Source organism: Phocoena sinus, chromosome 6, assembly GCF_008692025.1.
Source record: "Phocoena sinus isolate mPhoSin1 chromosome 6, mPhoSin1.pri, whole genome shotgun sequence".
Classification (NCBI taxonomy): Eukaryota; Metazoa; Chordata; class Mammalia; order Artiodactyla; family Phocoenidae; genus Phocoena; species Phocoena sinus.
Genome location: NC_045768.1, coordinates 86,765,064 through 86,789,827, shown reverse-complemented (window position 1 = coordinate 86,789,827; position 24,764 = coordinate 86,765,064). Strand labels below are relative to the sequence as shown.

The window sequence follows — 24,764 nt, the reverse complement described above, 5'->3', positions numbered from 1 at the left end:
TGAACTCCATAACCTTATTAGGAAGAGGATGAAAAGAAAGAAGACCTCCAAAACTAAAAATGCACTTTGTGGCTTCCACGAAAATTGCTGTATTTGTGTCCTGAGAAGTTCTTCTTAAGGAACGCATAGTCGTCATTCAGAAACAGACTTTGGTAACAGCCTAAGGAGGTAATATACAATTTCTATTCATTTTCTTTTTCCTCTTTCTGTATTAGTTCCTAAGGAAACTGCTCCATTCTATTAGAGGACCTGAAAAGTTATTTCAGGGCAAGTACAAAAGAAAAGAAAAATTCTCACAGGTAAACTGTTGTTCTTGACCTTAGGAATAATGGCTACATCTGATGTGATTTTTCACATGAAGAAAACCCATATGTTTACTTAAAAAAAAAGAAGGAGGGTAAATCTGAAACATTTCAGACATTTCAAAACAAGCCACCCTAACTGTTAGAACTTTTCTGCCCTCCATTCTTTTCCACAGCAGCTGAGGCCACAGAGTGTCCTTGGCTTGCCTCCTCTACCACTTTCAGGACTCCTGACTCTGGGGCTCCCCTGCTGCGCGTGCTGGCTCCCAGAATCCACACTCCCAATATTTCTAGACCTAGTTGATCATCCCAGGACTCCTGCTGTCTGCGGAGGTCCCTCCTCTATTGAGAGAGGAAGATTAAACTTTCTAGGTTGCAACTTGCCCAACAATGGCAGAGTCATTTTTAACATTAAAAATAAAACTGGGCTCCAATAAAGATGTTAAAATAAATAAATAAATAAAACTGGGCCCTTAATTCCTAAATCGGTCCTCACCTTCTTTCTTCTGGGATGCTCTCCAACAGCATTTGAAGGAAATCCTGGAATAAGAAAAAGACAAATCATTAAAGATGCCCATCAGTAAATAACCCTGCCCAGAGTCACGCCAGGGACTGAGCGTTCCCAGCTGCTGACAGCTCACCTGCTAGGGAAGGTAGGCCGATACTGAATTATTAGGTTATATACTCAATTTATTAATTTACCAGGGCTTCAATCCAATCAGTTACAACCACAAACAAATTGAAAAAAGTAACGTTTGTTATTTTGACCTAACCCAACAGTTTATTTCATTTCATGTTTCACTATTTTCAAAAGGCTGGCCAGAGCATAAAGCGCTATCCCTCTCTACTTAACCATGCTCTACTCTTTGTGAGCTCTCCCTGGATATCCTATTACACACTGAATAATCTCAACTCTGGGAGGCTAGTAACCAACAGCTTTTTTGCATTGCTCTATAGACAATAAAGACGAAAATCAAGACAATTAATATCCCAGTGGAGGAACAAAGATGTCACAATTCCAGAAATCATTCACGGGCCCTTGCCTCCATCTGCAGCCTCTTCTGGTGCCACTGTGCAAGTCCTCAACTGTTTGATATTTAAGATGTTTCAAGAATAGATTTTTTTTTTTAATCTAAAGGCATGACTTACACACAAACCCATTTTATCCTTTATTATGGAAAATTTCAAACACATTCAAAAGTAGTAAAAAAGCATAATTACCTTCACGTACCCATTATCCCACAGCCAATCTGCCCCATCCACTTACCTACCTCCTGTATTATTTAGAAGTTAATCGCAAACATTACATAATTTCACCAGTCAATGTTTCAGTAAATATCTCTAAAAGATAAGGCATCTTTTAAAACATAACCACAATACCAGAAGACCTAAAAAATATTCACACACGAATGTTCAAAATCACATTTATATTTAATTTGCAACTTGTGTGTTGTGACCAATCTTTTTACCCCATCTAACTCTGGAATCTTGATTTGGTCTCAGCTAGGTTTGTCAGATAAAACATAGGACGCTCAGCTAAATTGGGGGCATATTTACACTAAAAAGTTATTTGTTCTTTTTCTGTTATGGGGGGTGTACATTTTTATTTGCTAAATGGGTAAGTCTACTGTCAACCCTCCCTCATCTGAAGGTTTGAGAAGATACATTTTATTTATCCATACAGAACACGAAACAAACAAGAACAACGTTTAACTTTCTAGAGGCTTGATATTGAGCAATAAATAAGACCTATACATGAAGGTTTTCTTTCAATAAATTGAAAATAACCCTTCAAACTGGTCCTTTAAAGAGGGCACATGTGTAAGCCCAGATGACCAAATATGACACTGCTGAATGAGCACCCCTCCAGACTGAAACGCCCACCCCAATCAAGTCTGCAGATCCAGGGTCAGCACAGGGCTCTGATGAGATCCATTTAACTCAGAGCGTGAGGTGCCAGCAGCAGTGCAGACCGTCGTATTACAAACAGATGGAATTACATAGGAATAGAAATCTGCAAACAATTTGTATGACAAGGGTGTTCTTTTACTATCATGGCATTAAGCACAGCCATCACTACATTGGTGAAGCCAGCCATCACTTCCTATGTGTTTATGGGTGGCTAGGTCCATCTCTTCCAGAGGCAAAAATCTTTCTATTAAGAGCAGTAGTGAAAGATTTATTTCTTGCAACTTCTGTTCTTCTAAGACTCTACTTGCCTATTGCTGCTTCACCCAAAATAAACAATACAAATACAACAAAACTAATATTAAAAACATGTACCAGTCCATGCACCCCAATGTTCATAGCAGCACTATTTACAATAGCCAAGATATGGAAGCGACCTAAGTGACCATGGATGCATAAAGTATTACTCAGCCATAAAAGAGAATAAAATAATGCCATTTGCAGCAACATGGATGGACCTAGAGATGATCATACTAAGTGAAGTAAGTCATACAGAGACAAGTATCATATGATATCACTTACATGTGGAATCTAAAAAAATAATACAAATGAAATTATTTACAAAACAGAAACAGACTCACAGACACAGAAAACAAACTTACGGTTACCAAAGGGGAAGTGGGGGAGGGATAAATTAGGAGTGGGATTATCAGATACATACTACTATGTTACACACTACTATATCTAAAATAGATAAACAACAAGGCTCTACTATATGGTACAGGGAACTATATTCAATATCTTGTAGTAATTTATGATGTTAAAGAATCTGAAAAAGAATATCTGAATCACTTTGCAGTACACACCAGAAACTAATACAACATTGTAAATAAACCATAGTTCAATTAAAAAAAAAAAAAACATGTATCAGTCAAAATGGAAGGGGACAACCCCAAATAGAATAATGCACCTGCAGTGGGTATATTGGAAAAAATATCAAAGGAAACAAAAGCAATATTTAGAATGCAAAAAAGTATTTTTGACTGAGGTTCTTAGAGTCATTATTTTTATTATTTTAATAATTATTTTGTAAAAAAAAGTTGAATTAGAAATTAATTTTTCATAATCTATTATTAGATTACTTTGCAGATATTTCATTGGCTTAATGACAGAATTCTTGCTTCTTAAAAATCCAAGTACTGTATCAAAAAACAAAAAAAATCAAAAAAAACAAAAAAATCAAAAAAACAAAAAAACAAAAAACAAAAAAAAACAAAACAAAAAAAAAAATCCAAGTACTGTAATTATAATTTCTTATAATTTTACTTCATTATCTCCTTATAGTCCATATCAACTTATCCCACATTTGTCCAGTAATTTATGCCCAATTATGTGGGGGGAAAATTACATTAACTCAATGGCAAGGGGGAGAATTTAATTGCATGAGAAGCAGGAAATCCAGAGTTAACCTTAATTCTGCCCTTTTGCATTTTCCAATTACAATTGGATCTTTCTTTACAAAACTGCAGGGCGCAATGTTTCAGATTTTGTGTGAATACAAGAAAACTGCAGGAAGTCCCCAAGAAGCCCTGCTTCATTTTTTAAGAAAGATAACTGTCCCACTTCTTAGCAGGTGGCCATCTGCCTCTTCCTGTCTCAGAGCTGAGACCTGCAGGACACACAGCAGCTAGCTGAAGGCTGCCAACCAATGCTGAGGATGATGGGTCTAAGGGATCACCCTAGGTCACAAAAAACCAATACCTCAAGCATCTCTAAGACACGATGCCTGTATTTCCACAGGCTATGGGAATGTCTGTCTACAGTGCTAGACATTCTTCTCTGTCCCATGCTACATCCAATCCAAGAAGACACTTGGTCTCATCCAGGCAGTCTTTGTATCATCAGTGGAATCAACTCAACTGGCCCTTTGTATTCCTTTCATAGACATACTCTTAACCACAAAACGCTAGTTTTCCTGGTTCTAGTCATAAATTGGCATATACTCCTGGAGTGGATTCATCATAGAAGCCTTTCCCCATTCTCCACAACAGAATGTTATAAAAAGAAAGATGTCTCTTATGATCATTCCTTCCCTTACCACCTCTTTTCAATTTTCATCTGTCTTCACTCTTCCCTTCAGCATGTTGGCACTTTTATAAAAACAACTTACAAATATCAATTGGACAAGGAGGGTTTTCTTTCAAGGCTGATTCTAGGATCACCGACAGGATCTAAGACACTGACTTGATCTAGGATCACTGACAAAGTCAGCTAGCAACAAATACTAGGGGTCCCAGTTTCTCACCACTAGAGTATGCCTGAAAAAAATTAAAGCCAAAGACAAAAACAACAACAACAACAATCCTGCCGTTTTGACAGTGGGTCGGGGTGAAATTTTATCTGGATCCCTGACAATTATTACAAGCCCACACTCTGGTCGAAAAACACATTCCTTGGGAATTTTTTTTTTCATTTATTATTCTCCTAATAATCTATATACTAATCAGGTCAGTCCCAGACAGCTTATTTTGATTATCACCTAACAACACTAAATAAAGCATTACAATTAAAAAAAAACTACACCGATTTTGGCACATGATGAACTTGGTAATTAATTTTTAGTCCTGGTGAAAGTATTCAACAAAAAGCAGGTGCATGTAGAGTCTACTGGATAAACTGACACTGGCTTGATAATTACACAGGATTAGGGATTTCTGTCAGACGTTTTATGAGTAATTACTATGGTCATAGGGAAGGGGGAGGTAGGAGAGGCAAAACAAATAATCAAAATATTGAAATAAGGACAGTGTTGGCAGCATAAGAACTGAAAAGGAATGAAATGGTCAGGAATAAGTTATTGTTAAGTTCAAGAGAGCAATTTTAGTTGGGAGGTAGAAAGATGATAATTCTGAAATACTGGGCAGATGGGGTATTCAGAAAGAAAAGGATTCAAAAGTAAATTGGAAGAAGAAGAAACTGAGGAACTTCTGAGTAAAGAAACTGAATCATGGTCTTCCTCATCAATAACTAACTAGCAATATAAACAAAAAGACAATCCATTAAAAAAAGTTAGCAAAAACTTCACCAGCAGCATCCAAACACGGAAAGAATACAGCTTGTGGCATAAACTTCAAAGAGACAACTAAAGAAGAAACATAAGATTCCAACACAGCCTCCAACCCTCCCTGTGTACCACCCCCTCCCTCATGCTTAGCAGGAGTGGTACTGGTGAATTGCCCAAACCCCACAAATTCTCACAAATACCCACACATTTGGAAAGAAACAGGAATATCTTTATTTTTCCTCTCTTTTTGACTGTGAAGGGACTGAAAAATGTTTGCTCAAGTGAGATGAGCAAAACCTGGGAAATAAACAACTGAGGATGACACTTTCATGAACTGTACAGGATCTAGGGCTCCAAGCTGAATTGGAAGAACAGTATTAATTGAGAGAGTACCTGCAATGGAAAAAAGTGGCACCCAAATTAGGTGAAGAGAATCTTGGCTGGGAACCTTTAACAAAATTTCAAGAGTTAGTGGAGCCAAATTCTTACAACAAAGGCTGTATACAGCTCCAGAGGAGCTCTTCCCCTCCACCTTCTCCATGCATAATATCCAAACTTCAAACCGTAGCTCAGAGGGGAAGAAAAACACTCCTAAGACAAGTTACAAAAGAAATCAAGGATAACGTTCCAATACATATGAGAATAAACAGAAGGTCAGGACAGTGCAACTCATGCTGAGAATGAGCCAGAAAAAAAGTATGGCAACTATGCAAACTAATACAACAAAAACCCACCAAAAGAGAGAGACAGAAACAAGAAGCATAGCGTAAAAGACAAAGAATCCAGTCTTGAAGAAAACATAATCCAAGGCACAGAAGAAAATTCTTCACGAATGCTTTACACTAAAATATAAATTAAAAGAAAATAATAAGAACATAAATTCAGTAAAATGAAAGCTCAGACAAGATGACAAAACAACTAAATGAGAGGAAGAGATTTCAAAGCAAAGGGAATAAATTAGTAACCAAAATAATACCACTATACAAGCATTAATAAAACAGAAACATCAAGGAAAAGAACAGCTGTTAAAGAAAAAAAATTATAATTTTATAATAATAACATTAATAATAAAAAATAATATTGCTTGAGATAAACATATACTATAAAGAACAAAAAGACAAAAGCGACTAGAAAATAACAAGTACGAAGGACAAAGATCACATAACATACAGATAACCAGTAACCTTGATATTCAGAATCCTGCAAGGGAAAAAAAAAAAAATGAATGTGTTCAAACACACAATTAAGACAATTTTACTGAAAGAAGGGAGAATAGCTTCTGAGTCTAAAAATGCACAGTGTTTTCCAGGAAAAAATACTGATGCAGACTCATGGACACCAAGCCACTTTTGATTAAATTACTAAACATCAATGGTAAAGAATTCTTCTGTCATCTGAGTGGTATAAAGAGGAAAAAATAGACTGACTTCAAAAGTTTCAACAGCAGTATTTAATGCCAGAAGGCAGTTGAGCAATAGCCACAAAGTTCCGAGGAAATGAAAGCATGACCCAAGAATATTATACGCAGACAGTTTGTAATTCAAATATAAAGGCAACAGGCAAACATTCTCAAGCAACTTGAACATCAATTTGCTAACAAAATTTAGCCAAAGAAGAGCTGAATCAAAATAAAGCATTCATGAATACAGAAGCGTGGTAAAATGACTGTTAGTGAATACCGAAATCCTTTACATACAGAGCTAGGACTATGCAATGTGAAAATTATATTGTAGTAACAGCACACACTATAAATGATATAAACCTCTTAACTATGGAAAGATATTAATTAAGAACAATCTAGAATTGGGGGAAAAGTAGTTGAAGTACATAACTACTGGTTTCCTCATCTTTTACATAAGAGAAAAAACTGATGCTTTCTAAAAATAAGATATATATCTAAAGAGAAAAAAACTAACAATTTCAATCTCTTAAAGATTTTCTATAATTGAAGAATCTTTTAGGAAATGATCTCTCTTATATTTATCTGAAGTTCAAGAAAGTCTTTTATATTCACCTTAGTTTCTTTTTCATGTGTTAAATCCAAGTAAAATAAAATTTAAAACATTTCATTAAAAAGCACATATAATATAATCATATTTTTAGAAAATTATTTCTAAATATGTCTTTGTATCTATACATGTGTGTACAATCAAACACACATACATATGTACTATATACCCATATACACATAGATACGTGTATACATATCATATATAATACATAGAAAGAGAGAAAGAAACGGACTGCAATTTCTTAGAATGATGTTCACCTAATGTTAATTATAGGTAATTATGGATGGTGAGATTTTGAATGATATTTTATATCCTTCTTTGTACTTTTCTGTACTGCTTATTACATTTTTTTATAATGAGTATGTGTCAGTCGAAAAAGCAATAATTTCCAAACTTACTATGGGACTGGCAGAAGGACGACTGGATATTCACATGCAAAAGAATGAAGCTGAACCATCTACCTCACACTATATACAAAAATTAACTCAAAATGAGTAAGAGACCTAAATATAAAAGCGAAAATACAAAGCCCTTAGAACAAAACATAGGAGTAACTTTTAATTAGGCAAGAAGATATTTGCAAATCATATATCTGATAAGGGACTTGAATCTAGAATATATAAATTACTCTTATAACTCAATAAAAGACAACCCAAATAAAAAATCAGCAAAGGATCTCAATAGACGTTTCTCCAAAAAATATATACAAATGTTCAATAAGTCCATGAAAAAATCCTCAGCATAGTTACCAGAAAAATGCAAATTAAAACCACAGTGAGGGCTTCCCTGGTGGCGCAGTGGTTGAGAGTCCACCTGCCGATGCAGGGGACACGGGTTCATGCCCCGGTCCAGGAAGATCCCACATGCCACGGAGCGGCTGGGCCCGTGAGCCATGGCCGCTGAGCCTGTGCGTCCGGAGCCTGTGCTCCGCAACGGGAGAGGCCACAACAGTGAGAGGCCCACGTACCGCAAAAAAAAAAAAAAAAAAACCCACAGTGAGGTACCACTCACACTCACTATGATGGCTATTATCAAAAAACCCAAAACAACAAGTGTTGGTGAGGATGTGGAGAAACTGGAACCCTTGTGCACTGCTGGTGAGAATGTAAAATGGTGCAGCCCTTGTGGAAAACAATATGGCAGTTGCTCAAAAAATTGAATACCACATAATCTAGCAATTCCACTTCTAGGTATATATTCAAAAGAATTGAAAGCAGGGACTCAAACAGATGTTTGTACACTAATGTTCACAGCAACATTACTCACAAGGGCCAAGAGGTGTAAATAACACAAGTGCTCATTAATGGATGAATCGATAAACCAAATGTGGAATATGCATACAAAGAAATATTGATAGGAAGGAAGGAAGGGAATTCCCTGGTGGTCCAGTGGTTAGGACTCTGCACTTTCAGTGCTGAGGGTTCAATCCCTGGTCGGGGAACTAAGATCCCACAAGCTGTGTGGTGCAGCCAAAATAAATAAATAAAAATAAAAAGGAAGGAAATTCTGATACATGCTATAACATGGATGAACCTTGAAGACATTTTGCTAAGTGAAACAAGCCAGATACAAAAGGACAAATATTGTATTGTTCCATTCGCGTGAGGTACCTAGAGGAGTCAAACTCAGAGACAGAAAATAGAATGGTGGTTGCCAGGGGCTGAAGGGAGGAAAGGGTGTGGAGTCATTGTTTAATGGATACAAGTTTCATCTGGGGAAGACTGAAATGTTCTGGAGATGCATGGTGGTGACAGTTGCACAACGATGTCAGTGTATTGATACTTAATGCACTAACTATGCACTTAAAAATGGTTAAAACGGTAAATTTTCTTATGTGTATTTCATCACAGTGTAAAAGGTTAAAAGGTAAAATTAAAAAAGAGAAATGAGGTACTGATACATGCTACAACAGGAACCTTGAAGACATTATGCGAAGTGAAAGAAGCCAGTCCCAAAAGGCCGCGTATCATATGACTCCATTTATACGGAATGTCCAGAACAGGCAAATCCATAGAAAGTAGGTTAGTGGTTGCCTACGGCTGGTGGAAGGTGGAAATGGAGCAGCGACTGCTAATGGGTGTGGAGTTTCTTTGGGGGGTGATGAAAATGTTCTGGACTTAGAGAGCAGTCACGGTTGCCCAACGTTGTGAATACACTAAAAACCACTGACTTGTACACTTTAAAAGGGTGAAATTTATGGTGCGTGAATTATATGTCAATAAAGCTGTTATGAAAAAACAATAAAGCTATAATTCAGAAGAGTTTAACAAAAGTAAAACTGAACAATTTGGTGGAGGGAGCACTAAGTGTTCCATGGGAAGCGGGTAGCAGAGCCTCAGAAGTCACAGTAAACCCAACACTCCTTCAGTGCGGCAGTTTCTTGGTGAGAAGTGGTTTGGGCTATTCAGTCAACTGATCATATAAGACTCCTGAGCCAGTTTTCAAGCTGCCTTTCCAAATACAGGTTTAGGAATACTGCTCCTCCCCTCAACCAAAGAATAAGAAGAGGGTAGAGACACGGAACAGGTATCTAGTTTTGTTACACTCACGCTATTCCTTGCACATATGTTCAGATTATACACGTACATCCTTTACATCTAACATTGTGCACGGTCTGACTTCAAAACTGTATATGAGCACAACTGTCAAAAATCAAAAATACACATTAGTCCAATCTGCGCTGGGACTGCATCCTTTATTCTCTATCAGCTACGAGCACTGTTTTCAGAGCCTCTCCCTCTTTGTTAACTTTCTTGTTATGTGCAGCTTGGCCTCACGCCCGTATAAACTGACAGAGTCTCTCTCCGACAGTTTTGTGGCCAGACTGTCTGAATATTTCAGTGTATCTTGTCTTTAATCTATTTGTTTATCAAATATATATGGTGTATGTACTGTGTGCGAATCATATACTAAGTACCGGTGAAATAAAGTACTAGTACTTCGTACTGGTGTGGCCTTGTTGAGCTTACACACAGAATGGAGGAGAGAGAAAAGAAACAAATGGACCCGTAAAGGAAAATATAATTGCGAAGAACGGTGATGGAAGGGAAGGCAATGAAAAAGGCAAAGGTTAGAGAAGAACTGGGTGAATGTATATCTGCTCAGCTGGAGTGACTCTGAGATTGTGGCACTGACACTGAGACAAAGGACAAGCAGCCAACCTTGCAAAGCTCATTCCAGGTGGAGGGGAGATCAGGATTGTTTCGTTTTTGTTTTCCAGGTCACTTAAGGTGCAACTGCCCACATCACTGTGCACAGGACAGCTTTGGGTTACAGTCTGTCCTAAACTACGGGGAGATCACCCTCCCGGAAACAACACTTCCCTGTGTCCACTTCATTAACTTCCTATCTTTCCTATTGTATTAAAACAAAAATCTTTTCCCTGCTTTTTTTTTCTTCTTTTGTGGTGCGCGGGCCTCTCACTGTTGTGGCCTCTCCTGTTGCGGAGCACAGGCTCCGGACGCGCAGGCTCAGCGGCCATGACTCACGGGCCCAGCCGCTCCGCGGCATGTGGGATCTTCCCGGACCGGGGCACGAACCCGTGTCCCCTGCATCGGCAGGCGGACTCTCAACCACTGCGCCACCAGGGAAGCCCTCCCTACTTTTTAACATTCACATCATCTAGTCGCCGCAAGCTACACCTCCTCCAATTGTATATCATGGACTCACAAGGACTTATAAATTACCTGGGAGAGAATCAGCTGCCCATGAAATGTGTGCACAAACTTTCTTAAAAATGAAAAATAGGTGTCATCTCCAAGTCTTCTGGCAAGGAACCGGAGAAGGAAATAGCCCTAAAAGAAAGGAAGAAGAAAAAAAAAGATACTTATCATGTGTTCATCAGAAAAATGCTTACAAAGTCAACTCTAACCTACTCACCAGCACCTTATGCTCATCTAGAAAGTTTGGCCTGACCTGTCCCAGGTAGCCCTTTATATTCTTACCAGTAAGGTCGAGTCTGGTACTTAAGGATCAACTGCTCTGCTTTCAACTGATCTACTAATGGTATCACCATCTTGTTTATCCTTGGCTTACATGAAGCCTGGAGGTCCATCATGGACCAAAAGGGAAGAGAGGCCCAGCTCCTCTCTCCCTCAGCTATCAGGAAAGGCCTTTACAACGTAGAATACTTTTAAAAATCACTCCTATCTTCTAGGTGGAACCTGACAGCAATTTTAAGATTCTGCTCTTCAAAGCTGACATGAGGCAGGGAGAAGGGAGGTACGGGGAAGGGAACAGTTCGGCTTCCTTTGATTCATGCCTCATTATCTGGGTATGAAATGCTTTAACTATTGGACAATCAGAATCTGCTCAGTCAAGTGTCATTACAATGTTGATGATTTTTTTTTTGCTTTGCCCCAACCACGTTACTAACCTTCACTGTTTATATGTAAGATCTAAAAAGTGCTGCGCCATAATAACTGGCTTCTGCCACTCAGATGTGCTTACCTTTAAATAATGAACCTGCATGAAGACCTTATCCGGATTGAGCCCGTGTTTGATGACAGAAGATCCTGAGTCACTCACGTGGCCAGTTTTCTCTTTATTGGGTCTAAAATGATGCAGTAAAATTTCCTTTAAGTATAGCATATTCTTAACTAATTAGACCATAAAATCGCCTTATTTCTTATTTTCAGAGTTGCCCAACAGCGTCTTAATTCTATTCAATAGTACCAGGTATAATTTAAAACGGTTTACGTTATAAATGCATATACTGAACAGGGAGGGATTTATATCTGGGTTGGCAACCTGAGGTTGGCTACTGGCAGTATTCTACATCATCTTATCCAAGATTAAATCTTGCCAGACCCTCAAGGAATCTCAGCTCCAACATGAATTATTTAAGAAACTATACACTTTTCTTTTGGTGGGAATGTTGGACTGGGAAATGCAATGGAAAATGTAGCTTTACTTGGAAGAGTAAAGAACTTATATCTTTTCCAAAAAATTCTGAAAGCCCCAATGTTATCTACTTCTCTTGACTTGCATTTAGTAATTAAGGCTCCTTTAAGAAATATTCATACTCTAAAGCCATTTTAGAGCCACAGAAACAAAACAAGAAAAGTCACAGAGGCCTATGTTTTTAGAACAGGTAGAGACATTAGTAATCACATACTTCAACCTCCTCATCTCACAAATGAGGGAAACAGGCACACAGAAATTCTGTATCCAAGGTCTCACAGCTTGTTTTGATTCATGGCGACATTAAGGATTGAAACCAATGATGTCTCCTTATTATCTATCAGTGGTTTCCATTATGCTCTATGGTTTTAAATATTTTTAAAAATTCCCTTAATAAAATATAATTGTGTTACAGTGACAATTCAACAACTAACTAAATTCAAAGTAAGTGACAAGGTATTTACAGCTTTTAGCTGTTCGAAAACCAGTCACTTATTGGACAGACATTGAAGAGCATGTGCTGGGGTGAGGGGAAGGCAAGGGCTGACAGAAGAGCTGGCACATCAGAAAGGCAAGGGGTTATTTTTATTTATATATATATATTTAAAGATTTTTTTGATGTGGACCATTTTTAAAGTCTTTATTGAATTCGTTACAATATTGCTTCTGTTTTATGTTTTGGTTTTTTGGCCGCTTGGCATGTGGGGATCTTAGCTCCCCAACCAGGGATCGAACCCGTACCCGCTACACTGGAAGATGAAGTCTTAACCACTGGACCACCAGGGAAGTCCACATTTTTATTTAGATATTTATTTTTTGTTGCTGCTGTTTTTAAACTTACTTGGGGTATAGTTGATTTACAATGTTGTGTTAATTTCTGCTGTACAGAAAGTGATTCAGTTATACACATATACACATTCTTTTTCATATTCTTTTCCACTATGGTTTATTACAGTATATTGAATATAGCCCCCAATGCTATACAGTAGGACCTTGTTGTTTATCCATTCTATATATAATAGTTTGCATCTGCTAACCCCAAACTCCCAATCCATTTGTTCCCCACCCCCCTCCCCCTTGGCAACCACAAGTCTGTTCTCTACGTCTGTGAGTCTGTTTCTGTTTCGTAGACAAGTTCACTTGTGTCATATTTTAGATTCTCCATATAAGTGATATCATGTGGTATTTGTCTTTCTTTCTGACTTACTTCACTTAGTATGGTAATCTCTAGATCCATCCATGCTGCTGGAAATGGCATTATTTCATTCTTCTTTATGGCTGAGTAGTATTTCATTGTATATATAGCGAGGGGTTATTTTTAAAAGGTAGTTAGTGTTACAAAGTACACAGCATTTGGAATCAGAGAGACCCAGTATTGACTCTCAATCCTACTCTTTACTACCTGTTACTTAGTAGCAGTTTACTTAAATTCTCTAATCCTCAATTTACTCACTTGCAAAAATGGGGATAACCTTACCTCTGTCCCCAGGTCACCCGGGGAATAACTGAATTAATATATGCAAAGCCCTTAGCGAGGGCTGGGGATACAGAAATGACTCAATAAACTTAATAAAATTTTCTAAAGTTAGCAGTAAATATTGCTAAATTCAAGGTTGGTCATCTGATGTTAGAGGCAACAGATTTCAATGGTTCATCCCCTTAATCCTATATGCCCGCAGACACAAACATGGAAGGGCGCTGGACCTGAACGGCAGTGCCTGAGGATGACCCAGCTTGCCAAATCAGTCCCTTTGCAGTGTGCTGTAGCTGCCAAGCAAAGAAGCCCTGATTAAGTCCCTGCTGAATATTCTAGTACGTTATCTCAGCAGACACAGGCTCAGAACCAGCAGATACCTAAAGGAGAGACGATGACGACCAGCCACTAGAGCTAACTGCATAGTTTGAATTTTTCTAGTTGATCCCTGACTTACAGACGTGACCATACTTGCAGGAATAACTAGTTAGTCCCTTTCATCTTGATTTAAGACTCCATTGAAAAGCATTAGCTTTATTCCTGCTCTCAAGTTTGTCCTGGAATTGACTGTTTTTATAAAGAAAGCCATGCTGGTTTTGATAGGAAAGCCTGCCAGACACTTTGGGGGGAGGAGGACTTCTCAGTGTCAACCTGAATTCAAACCAGTTTTCCCAGCCCCAAGACAGACAGAGTTGCTGTGAGTTTCTTTTGCCCTTGAGCTCTGAATGGAGACTGTTAGAAGGGGAGGAACACAGAAGACCAACCTAAATCTCTGCTCCGAAGGCTGGCTTCCAGGCTCAAGTTTCAGATGACGACTTTAGTTGGTGCATTTTTCCTCTGACTAAAAATGTCCTTCCAGAAAGTATCTCTCTCTTACTCTCCTCTTCCACCCTCTCCAAGTGTTCAAGAAAATTCTTTTACGCTGACAGCATCCAAGGCAAATGTACAAGTCCCCAAGAGATTCCTTTTAAAGTAGACATGGTACGGGAGAGGGCAGTGCCCAGGCGAGCTTCGTGAGAAATCAAAGGGGGCGGTTTTTATGAGGAAAAGATACTCCACAAGTGGAAAAAGGGTGACTTCCATTTCGGTGCTATTCTGGTTCTCATGATACCACTTACTCCATGTCTGTGCAGGGAGACAAAGTGCAGAGAGAAAGCAGGAAACAAATGAACTACCACTACCTATGATAATAGATGACTCTCACAGGTGAATGAAAGAAGTCACACCCAAAAAGACTACATACAAATGTATGACTCCAGTTAAATGAAGCCAAAGAACACGCAAAACAGATCTAGGAGGATACAGATCAGAATAATGGTCACCTTTGGGAAAGAGTTTTAACAGAGTGCGGAAAAAAGAGGAAAGTTTCTGGGATGGTGGGATTAACTCTATGTTAATCTGAGTGGTGCTTTCGTGAGGATAAATAGTAGAAATCTATTGAGCCATCTAGAAATATCTGTGCACTATAGTGTATATATATTTCCATTAAAAAGTTAAGGAAAAATAGATGCACATGAAACAGTACACATTTTGTGAGGATAAAATGGAATCAGTCTAGAAAAGGGGCTTTGTTGTTCATGTGCCATGAACACATGACTAGGGTTAGCTGAGCTCTCTACACCTGAGGACCAATTAAATAAAAAACTTTTTAAGGACATTGTAAGAGGCAGGTAGAACTGTGGCAAATACAATTGGCTCAGTCTACTCCCATTCTCATCCACCTTCTTTCTTGCCACTTGTACAATTAAGTCTAAAAAGGTAAACACTCACTTTCCAGGTGTCCTTGAAGCTACAGAGAGTCAGAAGACATAGTCCAGGCCAATGAGACAAAAACAGATGTCTGCTGTAGTTGGGAGTAGGGTTCTGGGAAAGCTTTTGCTTTCTTTACAAAAGGGGAAATATGACTAGTACTATTCCTCTTTCCCCCAAACATGGTGGATGGAGCTGCAGCAGCCACTTTGCAATCATGAGGCAGCAAATCAACATGCTATGGAGACCCGGATGGAATGAAAGAAGGTAAACAGTCTTTGATAGTCTTTGATTCAGTCTTTGATTCAGCTGCTGGCCAGCCCAAGACTGCCTGCCTTCACACTCACTGTATGAGAAAAGTAACCCCTATTTGTTTAAGTCAACGTTGCTTTACTATTCTAATAGTTGAAGCCAGATTCATTCCTAATGGATGGAGAATTGAACCAATACTAATAGCTACCATTCCTGTTATCTCCCTGTGCCAGGTACTCTGCCAAGCTTTTTATGTATCATGTCCTTCTACCTTCACAAGAACCTGTGGGGCAGGTACTGTGATGATGCCCATTTAAAAGTGGAGGAAAGTGAGGCCTGGAGACGACCACAAAGCTAGTTAGTGGCAGAAATGAGGCTAGAACCCGGGTCCGTGGAACACCAAGGTCCTTGCTGCATTCTGGGGCTTCCCCAAGATCCAGGCCCCCCATCTCGGTTTTGCCAAAAACTAAGTGGAGAACCTCAGACAACATGTTTACTCTCCCTTACGCTCAACTTCCTCACCTGTAAGGAGTGTGATGAGGCTCAGATAACATAAAAGCACTTTGTAACGTAAAAGTGTTAAGTATCTCTTCAACATTTTACACCAGTGTTTATTTCCTTGGCTGGAATACATGGAATGTGAGAGATCAAGTTACCAAGGTCGTTTGGGCTTAAATGCCCTTGGTTTCTGTTGTACCTGGCACCAAATGTAACAACCGAGATTAGCGTGACCTTTCCCCGCCCACCTCCTTCCTTTTCCACTGCACTCACAGAAGCAATATGGACATTTAAAAAGCTGTCAGATGGCAGTGATATTTGATCCACATGATTTGATTTGGAATCAAACCTCCTGAAGAAAGAACCGATCCTGCAGGGCTATCGCCAAGGGTGGGATCTGAGAAAACGCCTCTGAAAGGTGCTCAGGCATGTCAGCCTAGGTCTGAACACCTACTGCTCTGCCACAGCCCAGACGGGCCGTCTGCCAGCATTCCCTGTCTTGTACTCCTTGGCAGTAAAAGTGAGAGCCACGAGATAGCTTCATCTATAAACTTGCCACTGCAGTGCTTGAGCCAGGGACGAAGCATCCCAGAAATGAGACAGAAAGGGATTAATGAGCATTCTTACATCCCTGCTCTATCAGTGGCAGCTGCCCTGCAAGGTTTCAGGGTCCGGGAGCAGGGCCTCACTCAACCCGAAGTAACAGACGAAGTTAAATACTACCTTTGTGGAGACCTCTGAGCTCCAAATGCACAAGTGAGATCTCCTGGGGAAGCAGCATAACACACTGGGTTAAGAATCTTGACTCTGCCACTTAAGTGCCACGTAATCTTGAGTGAGTCAGGCAACCCATAAAGGCCAGTTTTCATCTGTAAAAAGGGGACAATGATAGTGACCGTGGCACCTCATTAGGCTGTTGCAGTGTCTAAAAGTGCTTAGCCAGAGTGCCTGTTGGCATTTTGTAAGCACAATATAAAGGATGCTAATCTCATCATAATGAATACTGATCGGGGTCAGGGAGTACCAGCTAAGCCTTCCTCTGACAGGCAAAGACGTTAGAAAAACATCACCCTATAGTTACATGTGTACGATGTTATCGTTGGGGGAAGCAAGGGGAAGGGTACACAGGAACTCTATTATTTTAGCAACTACTTGCGAGTCTAAAATTATTCCAAAATAAAAAGTATTTTTTAAAAAGACATAAATGTGGCCGTACACCTTCCCTTTGCGAGACCCCCGATTTTGAGCATAAACCTTTCAGGGGCTGGTCTGTAAGCCTGCTCCTTGTTGCACCATCATCAGGAAAACAAATAAAAAGAAACAACAAATTTCAGGTGTTGTTTAAAATTCTAGAAAGCTAGGTATGGGCGTATTCCTGACACCCCCCGCCCCCCAGTCTATACCACTCTGTGAAAAGATTACTAAAATTTTGGGTGAAAAATGGAGGCAGAATGATTGAAAGTACAGGAATTTTATGTCCTCCATTTGTTTTCGCAACAATTTTTCCATCTATAAAATGTGTATAATGAACACTCGCCACTGCCTTGCCTTTGGACAGTGCTACCAAAGAGAACTGGATGAAAGGCTGTGCACACCTTTAACTGAGGAAGCTGTACCGTGTCAAAGCTACTGGTGTTTGGCAAGTTTGATTATCTGTGTGCTTTTCACAATGGATTTAACAGCTACCCAGCATGAAGGTTTTTCCCATCGGGGACCATTATCCTATAGCAAACACAGCAAGATGTCACTCCAGTGCTGAAAAAGGCAATTGATAAAATGATTTAAGACAGAAAGAGACATCTCTCCAAGGAGCCACAGGAAAGTGAAGAAGGTATAATCTGTCCCCTGATGGTGAAAGGAGAAGTCAGCTGCTGATGAGGGTGACATGAAAAGACTGTAGTTAGAACTGCGGAAAACACAAAAAACTCCTCAAATTTTGCTAAGCAGGGCAGGGAAACGAACGGTGAAACTTAGAAAAGCAGGAAGTAATGAGCATTAATAAAAAAAACCCAAAATAGTCCTCAGGTTTTGAACGGCCATAAATCAGAAATTCCTTTCTAAGAAATGAAATCTCCCAAAAAGAAAAAAACATGGAACACACTAATACAATAGTCTGAGCAGTGTATCATCATATTCAACACACCAAGAGGTCATTTGCGCATGTTTTCAAAGGAGACGAAGAAGAAAACAGAGAGCAAGGAGTGCCCGGGAGGTTTCTGATAAGGTGGGTTGTCAGAGGACATGCACGAAAGAGGAAAGCGGGGGATGCTGGAGAAAGCTCACTACAAGAGCTGGGAAGCAGGAAAATCATTGCCAGGAAGGCAGAAATTCAGAATGAGCTGGTGCTAAGGGAGAGTGCCCAGGACAACAAAAAGGGCTTTTGAAGTGATGTTTGGAGCCTAAAGAAGACCAGGTGTTAAGAGGTGACAGAACGAAGAGAACTACTTGACCCCCACTTTGCTTCAACTTTCCTGCCAAGGAGAATAATTTTCAAACTATATACCTGGTAGAACAAGCACTGTTATGTGGGAACTGACGTTTCATACTTGGGAACTGATCCTTGGTACCGGTGGAGAGGGCTCCTTCATCCTTTAAAGGAGCTCTGACTCCAGGCCCAGGTGAGGGACATGCCACAGCCTGGAAAACTTCCATCTGCAATATCACAGGCCTCTGGAGGCATCAAATCATGGAGACGACGGGAAGGGGGCTGATGGAGATAGACAAATGTCATTCTGATTGCAAAGGAAGAGAGAATAAGAGGAGGGGAGGCAAAATTTGTGACTAGGTATTGAACAGGTAGTTTGTGAGCACTTAGAAAATGATGGACTGCAAGGAGGTCGCATGGGATCTTGAGGGCCACTTCCAGAAATTCACTGTGGGTATCAGGCATCCTGACTTCCGGCAGCTGGCAGAAAGGATGTGGTGGTTAGCATATGGTGGCTGTTTCATGGCTTTATGGAAGGTTCAAAAACAGAACCCCAAGGCTGTTGATTAATTACTTGCTATAACCAGGAGGGAGTCCTTAGGGCTGTGCCCAAGGAATGATGACTTATTGGCTTAACAGATTTGCAAATAAGTCGAGTCTGGAAGTCTAGCTGGTTGACTGACAGCATCTACAGTCAAGAAGAGCAACCGCAGGCTGGAATGAGGATTCAAAATTAATAAAAGCAATAGTAAGGACAAAGAGGCTTTTAAAAGTTAGTATTTACCTATGAAAAAGACTTGGTATACTAAATTGTCTGTAAACTCAACACGTAGCAAGAGGTGAATGATGTGGCTTCCAAAGCAATAAACACAATAGTAGGTGGATCGACAGCAGCAATGAGACGTAACGGGAAGTCCTGCTGGGAACGGGGCAGACATCATGGAAGCTGGGCTCTGGAGCCAGGCCTGCCTCCGCTTGCACCCTGGCTCTGCCACTCCCTAGCGGTAGAAAGGTGGTCAATTGCTATACGCATCTGTTTCCTCATCTATGAAATGCGGAGGAAGACGGTACTAGTACCTATCTCATAGGGCCGTTTTGAGGATTAAATGAGATAAATGTACATAGAGTGCTTCGAATAATGTTTGGCGCGTCGGAAGCACTCAACGAATGTAACTAAGGAGAAAAAAATGCATGGGAGTTGAAGTGCTCAGACTGCCCTGGGAAGGTGTATGATAGTAGGTTTAAAAAATGAAATATGGTGTATATGTGAGCGCTTTCAACGAATCCTATTAATGCTTGTCCTTTCTTTTCTGGATTATCCAGATCAAGGGAAGCAATAATCGTTACACTCTTCACAGGTGTAACCTCAAACAGAGTGCTACATTCAGTTCAGATGGCACATCTGGAGAAGGCCATTGTCAACAACGAGAACAACAGGGAACCAAGCCCGAGAAGGGAACCGTTCTCCCAACCCTGTGACCTAGTGACTAGGAAAGGAAAGACAATGGTCTTCAGACATGTGGACTCTTTGTGTGAGAACAAGGCGAATCCTGTGCAACTCTGGAGGTTAAGGGCTAAGAGGACAGGGCAGACTTTATAGGGAGGCAGCTTCCAGCCCAATCCAAGGAAGCCCATTCTAAGATAAGCCGTTCCCGTGGGGAAGCTGCTGCTTGCTGAGGCAGTGAGATCTGGATGCTGGGGATACTCAGGAAGAAGCTAGGTGGCTGTCTGTCAGGGATACGGAAGGCTAGGCAAGATCACTTTTAAGGCCCTTTCTGACCCTAATATTCTATGATTGAATGAGATAAGGGAGCCCAGAGTATATTTAAGCTGCAGCATTTAGAAGTAAAGCATCATTCATCCACTGCAGTGGAGTCAATAGGTTTGCTATGCAGCCTTGGGTTTGCTAAATCCACCAAGGGTGATTTTCATTAAAAAAAAAAAAAAAAAAAAAAAACCTAAATGAATTAGAGGAACCGTAACTGAATTTTATTCAACCACATATATTCAGGGATAGACTTAGCTAAAGAGTATAGAATCCAAGCAATACAAGGCTCTCATTGTCTTTTCTACAGGGTTGTGTTTGAGAGGTACATACGCAATACACCTGAACTAGTATCCTCATAAGCCAGGTTAAAAAGCGCTAAGGTGATCACAGTGAAGCACAGGCTGTCAGTCTGCTCCAGACATTCAGAACACAGGAACATACAGAACCTGAAAGTTACAGGAAGCAAAAGTAGAAAGGGTAAAAATGGAAAACGTGTCTTGTAATGTGTCAAAAAAAGCCTCCATGACTTTATCTTGGAAAGAGGCAAATGAGACAAATGCTGACTTCATTTTACAAGGGGAGATTAGAAGCACGTTTTGAACACTAACAGCATGTGTGGTGCTGTGTGCTGAGATAATGGGAAGGATCGTCTTATCTTATGACTCAAAGAGGAGCAGATGGTCTGTGGGAGCTGGAGAAGGACTTTTCCCTCCTCGGTGGTGGATGGCACAGTGCTGGGGACTTAGAGGTGGCAGCGGGTGGAGGGCCTGCGTGAGTTTGAAGCCCAACACACACCAGGATGTAAAACAGGACGAATAGTTGGGAGAGCAGCTCTGTTCTCAGTCTCATGGGCAACTGTGTACTATATTTAGGTCTTACATTTAACATTCATATATTAACTCTTCAACACAGTATGGTTTGTACAAGCAAAAAACTGGAAATTACCAACATGTCCAATGGTTAACAAATGGTTAGTCAGTCATGGAGTGTTCATACCCTGGAATATTCTGGAGCAGTTAAAAAAAAAAAGGACCTGCATGCATCGATAACAGAACAATAGTCAGGATTACAGGGGGTGGAAAAAACTAACACACACACTGGTGCATATACACTTGTACTTGAGGGATGCTTTCTTGGAAGTGAATCATCTCTCTGAGGGGTTGTTATACCACAGACACTATGGAGACGTCTTCCTGGCATCCAGCACTGGAAATGGCTCCTTAAGTCTCATCCAATGCCCTGAGGACAGCAGTTGCCTGCTGCCATACTTTCTTCTTCCATCTCTCCTTGGACAATTGCTGGTCAACCCTGCTAAGGCTACAGTGATGTTATAAAACATCCAATGATTTCTATCAATCCCTCTCTTTTTCAAACAATTGAGATATAACTTACATATCATAAAACTGACCTTTTTAAACATGTAAAATTAGGTGGTTTTTAGTATATTCACAAGGTTGTGCAACCATCACCAGTACCTAATTCCAGAACATTTTCATCACCCCCAAAAGAAACCCTATAAGCAGTTACTTTCCATTTTCTCCTCCTCCCCCAGCCCCTGGTAACCATTAATCTACTTCTTTTCTCTATAGATTTGCCTATTCTGGATGTTTCAGATAAATGGAATCATACAACATGTTGCCTTTTGTGTCTAGCTTCTTTCAGATAGCAAAGTGTTTTCAAGATTCATCCATTTTTGTAGCACATATCAGTAGTTCAATTCCTTCTTATGGCTGATTAATATTCCATTGTATGAATATAACACATTTTATTTACCAATTCATCCCTTACTGGATGTGGGTTGTTTCCACTTTTTGGCTATTAAAGATAATGCTTCTACGAACATTCATGTACATGTTTTTGTATGGACTTATGTTTCCAGGTCTCATATATACCTAGAAGTGGAATTGCTGGTTTGTATGGTAACTCTACGTTTAACCTTCTGAGGATCTGCTGGACTGCTTTCCAAAGGAACTGCATCATTTTACATTCCTGCCAACAGTGTATAAGGGTTCTAATTTCTCCAAATCCTCACTAACATTTGTTCTTATCTGTCTTTTTCATTATAGCTATTCTAGTAGGTATGAAGTGGTATTTCAATGAGGCTTTGATTTGCAATTCTCTGATGGCTAATAATGTCAAGCATTTTATGTACTTATTGGCCATTTGTTTATCTTCCATGGAGAAATGTCTATTTAGATCCTTTAACCATTTTTAAATTGGGTTATTTTTCTTTTCATTGTTGAGTTGTAAGTGTTCTTTATATATTCTGGATACAAGTCCCTCAGATATATGATTTGCAAATATTTTCTCCCACTCTGTGTTGTCTTTTCACTTTCTTGATAGAATCCTTTGAAGCACAAAAGTTTGAAATTTTGATAAAGTTCAATGTATTGATATTTTTCCCTCTTTGATTTTTGACCCTTTTTAGGTGTCATATCTAAGAAACTGTTACCTAAACCAAGTTCATGAAGACTTATAGCTATGGCTTTTTTCCTAATAGTTTTATAGGTTTAGCTCTTACATTTAGGTCTTTGATCTATGTTGAGTCAATTTTTGTATGTGGTATGAAGCAGAGGGTCTAATTTCATTCTTCTGCATGTGGATATCCAGTTGTCCCATGAACATCTGTAGAAAAGAATATTCTTTCTCCCATTGAATAGTTCTGGCACCCTTGTCAAAAACCAATTGACCATAAATGAAAGGGTTTGTTTTTAGACTCTCAGTTTTATTCCATTGATCTATATGTCTGTCCTTATGCCAGTACCATGTTGTCCTGAGTACAGTAGCTTTGTAGTAAGTATTCAAACTGAGAAGTATGAGTACGCCACCTTTGTTCTTCTTCTTCAAGATTGTTTTGACTATTCTGGGTCCCTTGAATTTCCATGTGAATCTTAGGATCAGCTTGTCCATTTTTGCAAAAAAAACAAGGCCACTGAAATTGTAACAGGGATTATACTGGATCTGTAGATCAGCGTAGGGAGGATTGCATCTTAAGGACCCTAAGTCTTCCAGTTCGTGAACACAAGATGCTTTTCCAATTATTTAGTTCTTCTTTAATTTCTTTCAACAGTGTTTTGTAGTTTCCAGTATACATTTGCACTGCTTTTGTTAAATGTATTCCTAAGTATTTTATCAGTTTTGATGTTATTATAAATGAATTTAATTTTTAATCTCCTTTTCAGATTATTTATAGCTAGTGTATAGAAACACAACTGTCTTGATGAATAAAGAAGGTGTGGTACACACAATGGAACATTACTCAGCCATAACAAAGAATGAATTAATGCCATTTGCAGCAACATGGATGGACCTAGAGATTATCATACTAAGTGAAGTAAGTCAGATAAAGACAAACATCATATGCTATTACTTATATGTGGAATCTTAAAAATAGTACAAATGAACTTATTTACAGAACAGAAAGAGACTCACAGACACAGAAAACAAACTTATGGTTACCAAAGGGGAAGTTGGGGAGAGGGATAAATTGGGAATTCAGGCTTAACAGATACACACTACCATATATAAAATAGATAAACAACAGGATTTATTGTATAGCACAGGGAACTATATTCAATATCTTGTAATTAACCAAAATGGCAGACAATAGAAAAAAAGAATATAGATGTATATATATGTGTGTGTGTGTGTGTGTGTGTGTGTGTGTGTGTGTGTGTGTGTGTATAACTGAATCACTTTGCTGTACACCTGAAACTAACACAATATTCAATTAAAAAAAAGAAGCACAACTGTCTTTTGTATGTTGCTCTTGTATCTTGCAATCTTACTGAACTTGTTTATTAGTTTTAACACTGTTTGGGGGAGGATTCCTTCCTTCGGATTTTCTATATATAAGATTATGACATCTGCAAAAAGATAGTTTTACTTCTTCCTTTCCAACGTGGATGTCTTTTATTTCACTTTCTTGCCTAATTGCCTTGGCTAGACCCTCCAGTACAATGTTTAACAGAAATACAATTCCTCTTTTTTATCCCTTCTCTCCTCAACCACTGACTTGAAAGGGGGAGGAGTCCCTATAAAACTGGATTTTAATATGTAGCAAGAAGTTTTTCTTACTACATATTAAAGACATTATGTGTCTTTGAAGCAGGTTCAGTAAAATAGTTGCACAATTTTTGTCAGCTGTTCTTGGTCAAAACTATTGGCCAAAACACAATAGTTTCCGGGAGCATGGGGGAGACCTACAGGGAGTAAGCAAATAATTTGTAGAACGGAGTCAATTTAGGATTACATGAGAAAGTACTCACTGCTTGAGAGTTTTTCTGAATGGGAAACTAACACTCATTAGCCAAGAATGTAATATACATAGTGCTAGGATTGGCTGAGGGCATGAGATACCCTCCAAGGATGAGCAAAATAGGAGTGAACTATTATAGGTTGGTTTATGGA

The 24,764-nt window shown here is 39.3% G+C and overlaps 1 protein-coding gene across 6 annotated transcripts in view; it reads right to left on the bottom strand.

Annotated features, from left to right (window-relative positions):
- AOPEP (aminopeptidase O (putative)) overlaps positions 1–24,764 on the bottom strand; it is a 371,738-nt gene that overhangs the window by 124,784 nt on the left and 222,190 nt on the right. For all 6 annotated transcript variants that reach the window (XM_032636443.1, XM_032636442.1, XM_032636437.1 and 3 more), the window contains exons 8-10: positions 11,736–11,838; positions 10,973–11,080; positions 799–842 (exon numbers count right to left, since the gene is read on the bottom strand). In XM_032636443.1, the coding sequence (XP_032492334.1) occupies positions 799–842; positions 10,973–11,080; positions 11,736–11,838 (255 nt within the window). The remainder of the gene's footprint in view (positions 1–798; positions 843–10,972; positions 11,081–11,735; positions 11,839–24,764) is intronic.